Source organism: Leopardus geoffroyi, chromosome A2 (genome assembly GCF_018350155.1).
Source record: "Leopardus geoffroyi isolate Oge1 chromosome A2, O.geoffroyi_Oge1_pat1.0, whole genome shotgun sequence".
NCBI lineage: Eukaryota > Metazoa > Chordata > Mammalia > Carnivora > Felidae > Leopardus > Leopardus geoffroyi.
The window spans coordinates 16164491-16173173 of NC_059331.1; the positions used below are offsets into that span (position 1 = coordinate 16164491).

An 8683-nucleotide genomic window follows, 5' to 3' on the forward strand; every position below is an offset into this window, starting at 1 on the left:
TGGCACTTGGCGTAGATTTCTGGGCTTGTCTTATGACGGAAGGAGCCGGTGATTAGGCTGCCGGAGATCTCTGTCTCCCCCACTGCGCTCAGCACACAGTAGCCGGTCAGTCAATATTTGTTGAATTTGATTGGCAGGAGAACAGTTTTGGTGGGAAAGCATTCTAAACCGTAGACATGGCTAAAAGCCTAAATCAGACGTCCGGTAAGCGCATCGAGATTATCTTGTCTGTCCCGAATAAGTTGCCCGGAATCAGCAGAGTGTGGAGCACTTGGGATTTCCTTTTCTTCCCTTCACTGTCTGGGGGAGGGGCATGCTTTGTTGGACTTCCCGGCTCGAGATGGGGCAAGCAAGTTGTCCTGTGGTACCTCTCAAAAACCTTGCCCTCGCCCCACCCCACCCCCTCCCGAAGCGACGGCTGAGACGTATTTCTGTCACCCGGGGATGGGGCAGGCGGAGTGAAATTAGCCGGAGGGAAGGCAGCCCAAGGTCACGCTGCACAAGAGGCCGGGGAAGCTGCGATGCTGGGCTGACCAGGTCTCTGGACTTCCTCGTCTGGGGAACAAGGCACTGGGGGACGGGTTGGTGAAAGACCTGAAAATAAGCAGCTCACAATACAGTGTGGCTAAGACGAGGTCAACTCCAGCAGCGGGCGCCAGGTAGGGGCTGCGGGCTAACCGGAAGCCAGGGAAGGGAGGGCTGTCCTCAGGAAAGGGCTTCCCGGAGCAAATGGCAAGAAAGAATTCAGTTCAAGTGCGTTCTAAGAACTACCTGGCAGCTCGTAGAGAAAGAAACACAACATCCAATAAACCCTGGAGACGACGTGAATGCAAACCACGAGATACTATTTTCGGACACAGAATTGGTACAGAGTAAGGTGCTTTCTGCAGCCAGCTGGCGAGGACAAAGGGAAAGGGAGCCTAGGTGGGCGGGGGAGAGGAGACTGGTGCAAACTTCCTGGGAGATGATTTGAAGTGCCCACCCTTTAAGCAGGCAATTCCAGGGCCAGGCATTTCCTGGCTGGAAAAGCTTTCTCCCTATCAGCTTTCGTATCATCCGTGTGTCCCCTGGAGGGGCACCTTTCATTTTCCTTCAAGAACTTTTCCTTTTTCCCGTCGCAGTCACAGCTTGGCTAACCGTTGGGCAAAAGAGGCTTAGCTCTCAGCCTATGTCGGCTTTGGACGCGCCTTCTTCGCTAAGCTTTTGATTGGAAGGGAAAGACACGGGACTCTTCCCTTCCCTTGAACACTCAGAGGCCACGGTAGGGTTATTCACTGGCCTGAAGTCAATATTGTGTCTCAGGGAACAGGGAGGCCCGAGGAGAGGGAGAAAGACGGACGGGGGGTGGGGGGAACCACCGGCCAAAGCAGGGTCGCCGAAAACCTTCAATTTGTTTTTTAAAAAAAAAAAAAAGGCAGTGTCTGCAAAGCGCCCAGAAGCGAAGCGTGAAAACAGGAGGTGTGCCTGTCTGTACTTCCTTTGCTTCCTGGCAGTTCCTGGGGTTGGGTGATTAGCATTCTCCTCATCGCTGCCCTCCCCCCACATCCAGCTCCCAGAGCTTCAAGCTGAGACCCCCGTCCTCGGGGAAACTCAGCGTGTCACCCGAAGCATTTAACAAGTCAAAAGGCCACACGTCGAGCTGAAGCTCAGAGAGAACTGAATAGCCCCTCAGGTGACTGGGCTGCACCCAACCATTGCTCCGGTGGGGCCCTCCCACCCTGTAAAAAAAAAAAAAAAAAAAAAAAAAAAATAGGTCAAATTTAATTCCCCCAAGATGCAGGTGTGGAAGCAAACAAGGGCGCCTCTCAGCACCTGTGCCGTGGCCTGCGCGCACAGGGGACACCGATGCTGAAATGGCCCCGATGCTGCCCACTCCTGCCGAAGTGTGAACTCAGTGGACAGAGAAGGGTGAAAACAGAAGTACAGAAAAGCCTCCCACCTGTGTGCTCGCAATGTCAGGCAAACGGCAGGCTTTTCCTTTGGAAATGAGAATTAAAGGGTAGGTGGAAACTACCCATGACTTTGTATGTATTTAGTAACGAACGACATCATCCGGGGCACAGAGATGTTAGGTGGGGACTCCGGCTCTGGGACGCGCCTCTCCGGCCGCAGGGTCTGGGGCTCTGAGGAGCCACCAAATTACGGCTGGTGGGGTAACACAGGACGCGGAATTGGGGTAGGGGGTTAATTCCAGTGTCTTGGGGAGCCCGGAGACTCCACCCCCAATTTGAGCCGCCTGGAATTTACTCTTCCCCGCAGGAGGTCGGGAGCCCCCAGGGACCCCTGGCGACCCTGAACTTCCCCTTTGAGAGTTTCCCCGCCTTTCTCCTCCCGCTGGCGGAGACACGCCCAACCGGGCCGCCTAAGTACACCCAAGGCCAAGCACTGGGCTCAACACACCTTTTTTGGGGGAAAACAAAGATGAAAGCAAGTTTCAGGTAAAACCTGACAATTAAATGTCAAGCTCCTTGAGAGACCCATCCGAGGTGTTGAGGGTTTCCTCATTAAAGCAGTCCCTTTCCACCGCTCCTCCAATCTGGAATCACCAACTGGACAGAATAATTAATTTGTTTTTGTTTTTGTTTTTGTTTTTTAAGAGTAAATCTGTTGTTTTTCAATGGCAACTAATTATAGAGACCTAAGGGCTAGTTAACCAGCTTTACAAGACCCCACCTTTTCTCTCTTTGTCTCAGGGCTTCACCGCCTCCTACCTCAGCCCCCAGGAGGTTTCCATGGTAATGGGCTTGGGTCTCCGCCTCCGAGCCCACCTGAGGGCCCTCCCTGGCGCCCTGCGTGGTTGTTGAGGAAGGAGAGCCCCCAGCAAGGCTGATCCCCGGCTTAGGTCAAAGCATTCCTCAGGACCGAGCTCGGCGATGAGCCCCCAGTCTCCCCGGACATCCTGGTTCCTGCTTCTCCTAAGAACTTCTGGGCAAAGTGTAATTCTCATCTGGGATACCCTTCTTTCTAGATTCCCATTTTCGCTTCAGGAAATCCATGTTCTAGCAACGGCTGTGAATTAAAGCCATGCTGACATCGTCCCCCCTAGCGTGTTAGGAGCTATGGACCGCAGAAGCATGGAGCGCCTCTCTTGCAGGTATGAACCCATCTTGAATGTGAACTTTTGACCGCTAGAGCTTATCAGCTTCAGAGATAATGGTCTGCGCCTCTCTGTCATTTGACTTCATCCTGCGCGAACCTCAAAAGGGCTGCCAGCGGTGATGCTGTTTTTCCCGAGAGACCTGGGACTTCACACTTAAGAGTTCCATCCAGCGTTGCCTGTTGGCTTTGAACTTTTTCAATGGGGGTAATGGCGCCATCTATCAAATGAGTAGGGCTTTCCTCTCTTGTGTAAGAAAAGCTGTGTCACAACCAAATGAAAAATCTGCTTCTAAAAAGTTGAAAGGCACAGATTCGATACTTGCAAAACCCTGAAGAGCGATGGGGGTGGGGAAGGGATTGTCCTAACCTTAAAGTCTTCTAAGTGACTGGTTTAAATGAAATAGTTTGTGAGATGTGATTCATCAATTGCACAGAATGTTATGGCGTCATTTGTGAAATCGAAGCCAAGAGATTTTCGCCTACTTAAAATTATGTGTATATGAGGACAGAGCCTATGAAGTCATAATACATATTGGAAAGAACCGGCTTTTAGGCGGCTTTTATTCTCATCATTCTTTCTGCTGTTTGATGAATTAGCCATTTAAAAAGAAAGGAAAGGAAAACAAAGGTGGAGTTCTACATTTTCTCCCTAGTGGTCTGTGGTCTTGTCCTCGTGTTGAGAAAGCCCAGGTGTTAACTCGAAGAGCTTGATGTGCTTTGTTTTGCTAACGGATGTTTGATTTCCTCCTCCCAGTGTGATTTTGATCGTGGCCATTTCCAAAGCGTTTGAACCGGAATTCGCCGCCGCAGCCGGTGAGGGACTTTTATTTTGATCGGTAGCAATTCTCACGTGGCCTGAAATACTGACCCCACCAAGCTAATTTTGTCCTTCAGGGTTGGGCCACCCCCGTGAACTTGCACGTCCCCCTCAGGGAGACCCCGCCTGGAGAGATAACGGCCTTCGGTCCCTGGAGGAGCCTGCAATTCGTCATCGATCCTTGCAGTTGGTGCCGTCCCTAGGAATCCAGGACAGTAAGACCTACCTGCCTTAGATCTACAGCGCGCTCTCCCCGTCCTGGTCCCCCGTGCTTCCTGTCTTTCTGATGCTCTTTCTCCTGAGTGGCCACCTGATGCTGGACCCAGGTGGATGGTTGGACTGAACTTGGCTCAGGAGGCCAGACCAACAGTGTGCATTTCACCTCCCTGGGACGCGGTTTCCCCCCTGCTTCTCTGGGAACCACCCCTGGCCTGAGCATGAAAAAAAGCAGAGGCGCGATAGCAAAGCAACATCAAAAAAGCAGAGTCCTGGGGCGCCCGGGTGGCTCAGTCGGTTAAGCCTCTGACTTCAGCTCAGGTCATGATCTCACGGTTTGTGGGTTCGAGCCCCGCGTCGGGCTCTGTGCTGACAGCTCAGCGCCTGGAGCCTGCTTCCGATTCTGTGTCTCCCTCTCTCTCTGTCCCTCCCCCACTTGTGCTCTGTCTCTCTGAAAAATAAATTTAAAAAAAGAAAACAGCGGAGCCCTATTTTGTAAGGTTCACAATATTTAGACCTCGCCAAGCACTGGGAAGACCAAGCCTTCAGCACTGTATTAACCTTTGCTTTTCCAGGACCTCAGCTTTTCCGTTCCCCCACCCTCTCAGCTGCCTCTTCTTCCATTTCAGGTAAGGAGCTGAACAGAACCTGCTGTCTGAACGGGGGAACCTGCATGCTGGGGTCCTTCTGTGCCTGCCCCCCCTCCTTCTATGGCCGGAACTGTGAGCACGATTCACGCAAAGAGTAAGCAAGCCATTAAGGCAGGGGCTGGGGGGGGGGGGGGTGGGTGGAGGGGGGAAGAGGTGAGGGTGAAAACCCATATGTGTCACCTTATCTGTTCCTTTTCAGGAACTGTGAGTCTGTACCCCATGGCGCCTGGCTGCCCAGGCGATGTTCCATGTGTAAGTGTTGGCACGGCCAGCTTCACTGCTTTCCTCAGACATTTCTACCCGGGTGTGGTAAGCGGATAGTCCCCTCTTTCGCGCTTTCAAGTTAGGTGCCTGTGGCCACTGGGTTAACGGGGTCTCTCCTCTTAGCTCATGGCTTGCCAGACCCTGGCAGCCAGACTGTGCTTGTGAAAGCACCGAGGACCCCAGATGGGGTGGGCACGTGCGCGTCCTTTCTATTTATTTTATATTCACTGCCTCAGAAGTGTCGCCTTCGAGGTGGAGACAGTTATTTCAAGCCTGTTTGACATTTTATCGTATGTGGACTTCTGCGAAAAGTAAACAAGCAAACGCTTGGCCTCTTAAACACCAAGAGATGCTCTCCATTTGGGCAGGGAGATCCACGCAAGCCCCAAGCAGACAATTCAGTGCCCACCCAACCCCACCTCACGCCCTTGAATTCCACCAGATGCTTGACCTCCCTCTCGCTCCTTGAGAAGCCCATGGATCCTCCAAGGCCCCCGCGTGGATCCCCCGGGTGAATGGTCTCAACCTTGTCACCTTGCTGATTCGTATTGATTTGAGGAAAACAGTAACAAGAAGGGTAGGGACCCAGGGGAGAACAAGAGTCGAGAGGGTTCTCTCCTCACCCTGACCTGAGCCAGATTTCTAGGTGCACCCAAGTTCAGAGGCCTCCCGTATTCTGACCGTGTAGATGTTAGAAACTGCAAATGGTCAAGTCCAGAAATGAACTGAAGGCAAATGCTTCACTTGAGTACAAGATGGGACCCCCGACCCAGGTGGGGATTGTGGCTTTTCCATTTACATCCTGGATGTCAGGCCCAAGATAGGTAAGCATGGATAGGTGGAGACCATATTTTCTTCCTGGAACTTGGGACCCAAAACGTGCTGTCTCCTTAGCATCAGCGCCTAACCAGGTTCGGCTGCATCCCTGCCATTGTCACCGGCTGGGGTACTTTTCCAGGTGTGAGGGCATGTGTCCAGGGAAAACCAAGTTAACGGGAGACCCACGTCAACTTGTGTTGAAAGATGGTTTTTCAGGGGAGTCTGAATTCCACGTAATCGGTACTGTTGGTCCCATGAGCACCCTGTACTCACCCAGGGTGAGTGGGGTCCCAACTGATTTTTGGCGGGTGTAGATATGCCATGTGCACGGGATCAACTGCAGGAGGGATTTCCTTTAATGACCAAGTATCCTTACCTTTCAGATGGCCACGTGATGGATGAGCACTTCCTGGTTTCCAGGACTCCAGAATTAGCACCGTCTTCAGGCATCACTTTCTCTCTAGCTGGCATCTGCCTTGCTATACAAAGTTACTGTTAACAGACACCGGCATATGGGGTATTTCCATGCAAACCCCATAACCTGTAAAGGCCGTCACCCTAATGTCCTAACTGGAAGATGATCATTTGTTAGTTGCCTTGAAACAGCCGATGGATTTTCATCACGGTCCGTAACACTTTCTTAAAGTCCCAACTACTTTCCTCTGCCTTCTCCTCTCCAAAAAACTTTTGTAAAAAAAAAAAAAAAAAAAAAAAAGTCAGCCATATCTACACTGTGACCAAGTTCTGTTTCTTGATACATGTTTCTTTACCAAGGGCTTCCTATTTCCTTTAAACAATTGAATTCTATCTTCAGATTATTAAAATCTACTCCTATTGTGGAACTGGGGCTAAACTGAGGAGTAGAGTTGACCCAAATCAACCAAGATCTCACCTTTAGGGGCGCCTGGGTGGCTCAGTCGGTTAAGCGGCCGACTTCGGCTCAGGTCATGATCTCACAATTAATTCATGGGCTCAAGCCCCGCGTCGGGCTCTGTACTGACAGCTCAGAGCCTGGAGCCTGCTTCCTATTCTGTGTCTCCCTCTCTCTCTGCCCCTCCCCTGCTTGCGCTCTGTCTCTCTCTCTCAAAAGTAGATAAACATTAAAAGAAGAAGAAGAAATGATGTTTTCTCCATACCTTGCAAGTATTCTAACTGTTGTAAAAAGAAAATGTCCACAATACATGTATTTCGTTGTAAACCAGGTGGTAAAACTATTTTGTTGTAACTATTTGTTGTAAAATCCGTTTTTTAAATAGATTGTGTGTGTGGGTATGCCCAATAAAAATGGGAAATCTATGGACCAGAAGGTGACGTGTGCTTATTTCTAGGCAGTGCTGACAGGTTCTTTGTGGTGGTGGGTTTTTTCCCTCGCACCTTTGTGTTTTCCACAGCAAGGGTGTGTGCCATCTGTTTTCGTGGGGAGGGCCAAGACTAACTACATCACACTCAAGGGCTCAGACCCAGTGTTGTCTCTGGCTTTGGTGTGTGTGCTGTGCTATGAAGGACAACATTTGCTTCCACTATTCAGGTACCACTTGGTCCCCAACTCCTTCTCCGCCTTAATGCCTTTGCAGATACAAAATCCCAAAGGGGTGGGATTTTTTTTTTTTTTTTGCAGTATCCAATGGCTAGAAGATGATGTGGGGTCAGCAGGAAGCAGTGAGGGGCACCCCAGAGACCTCAGCATGGGGGTGGGCTGCCCAGGGTGGAAGGGTATTCTAGCCCCGCACTGGCTACGGGACCCAGTGTCCCAGTCTGCACCTGGGCTAGTCCCTACACCAGCGTTAGAATTAAGTAAACTAAAGCAGAGCACTAGTACAGAAATTCTCAACAAATGTCACAATTCTTCGCTTTGTGCCTGTTTGTTTACTAAAGCGTTTTTGCCCAGAAATGGAAATTAAAAAAAAAAAAAAGGCAACTTCAGAATATTGAAAAAGCCTTCCCATTTGCACGCAAATAACCTGTAACCACACGCCCGTGAGGCTGGGACAGTGTTTTCCAAACTTGGATATCACATGCCACCTCGATTTGAGCCACATCATCTGTTTATAATTTTTTTTATATATATATTTTTTAAATATACATAATATAAAAGTTAGCATCTCAACCGTTATTAACTACAAAGTTCAGTGGTACTTTTCAGTACTTTCACATTGCTAGGCAACCGTCCCCACTGATGGGGTTTGGGGTGATGGTGGGGTCCGGAGCCGATGGCCGAAAAGAATTTTTGAAGACGTCTTTGGTGCAAAAAGGTGGTTTTATTAAAGCACGGGGACAGGACCCGTGGGCAGGAAGAGCGGCACTGAGGTTGTGAGGGAGAAATGATCATATACCCTGAGTTGGGAGGGGGGTTAGGGGTAGAGTCAGTCTCTAAGGTATTTGGGAAGCAAGGTTTCCAGAACCTTGAGGCTAGGTGTTGTTAGGAATATGCTATGTATTACCATTTGGTAAAACCTCAGTCATGAGACCCTTCAGATGTATATCAGGGACCATATGTTTGAGGTATGATTGCCAGCATATGTCTTGGGGGAGTTGAGATAAAGGAAGTTTCCAAAGAAATCTTTATATGTTAAAGTAGACTTACAGGATCCGGGGGGGGGGGGGGGGGGGGGGGTAGGGTCAGGATAATGTGAAGCCAAGATTCCCTTTTGCCCCTAGCAAAGTCACCATCCAGGCAGCTGAGCTCCTAGAGGGAGGTCACTTTCATTGGGAGGGAATTTCATTTCTCGTTTGCCTTAGTTTCCCACATCACCATGGCAAGCCTTTAAACCCCTTTCCTTTGTTCTTGGGTAGCCAGGGGTGTCCGAGGAAAATCACA

At 50.2% G+C, this 8683-nt stretch overlaps 1 protein-coding gene across 1 annotated transcript; it reads left to right on the forward strand.

Moving 5' to 3' along the window:
* Window positions 1-2740: 2740 nt before the first annotated feature.
* Window positions 2741-6733, forward strand: TDGF1 (teratocarcinoma-derived growth factor 1). Its single transcript, XM_045497078.1, has 6 exons — window positions 2741-3094; window positions 3854-3912; window positions 3994-4131; window positions 4762-4876; window positions 4982-5091; window positions 6249-6733. Exons 1-6 carry the CDS (start codon window positions 3060-3062, stop codon window positions 6362-6364), a joined length of 573 nt encoding a protein of 190 aa, XP_045353034.1. The 5' UTR covers window positions 2741-3059; the 3' UTR covers window positions 6365-6733.
* Window positions 6734-8683: the final 1950 nt, after the last annotated feature.

What these genes read in the sequence shown, in the direction of transcription:
- TDGF1 (XM_045497078.1), top strand. Translation starts at nt 3,060, where the DNA reads ATGGACCGCAGAAGCATGGAGCGCCTCTCTTGCAG. An exon ending in GGAATTCGCCGCCGCAGCCG is followed by an intron (nt 3,913 to 3,993) that starts GTGAGGGACTTT and finishes TTTGTCCTTCAG; the next exon opens with GGTTGGGCCACCCCCGTGAA. An exon ending in GACATTTCTACCCGGGTGTG is followed by an intron (nt 5,092 to 6,248) that starts GTAAGCGGATAG and finishes CTTACCTTTCAG; the next exon opens with ATGGCCACGTGATGGATGAG.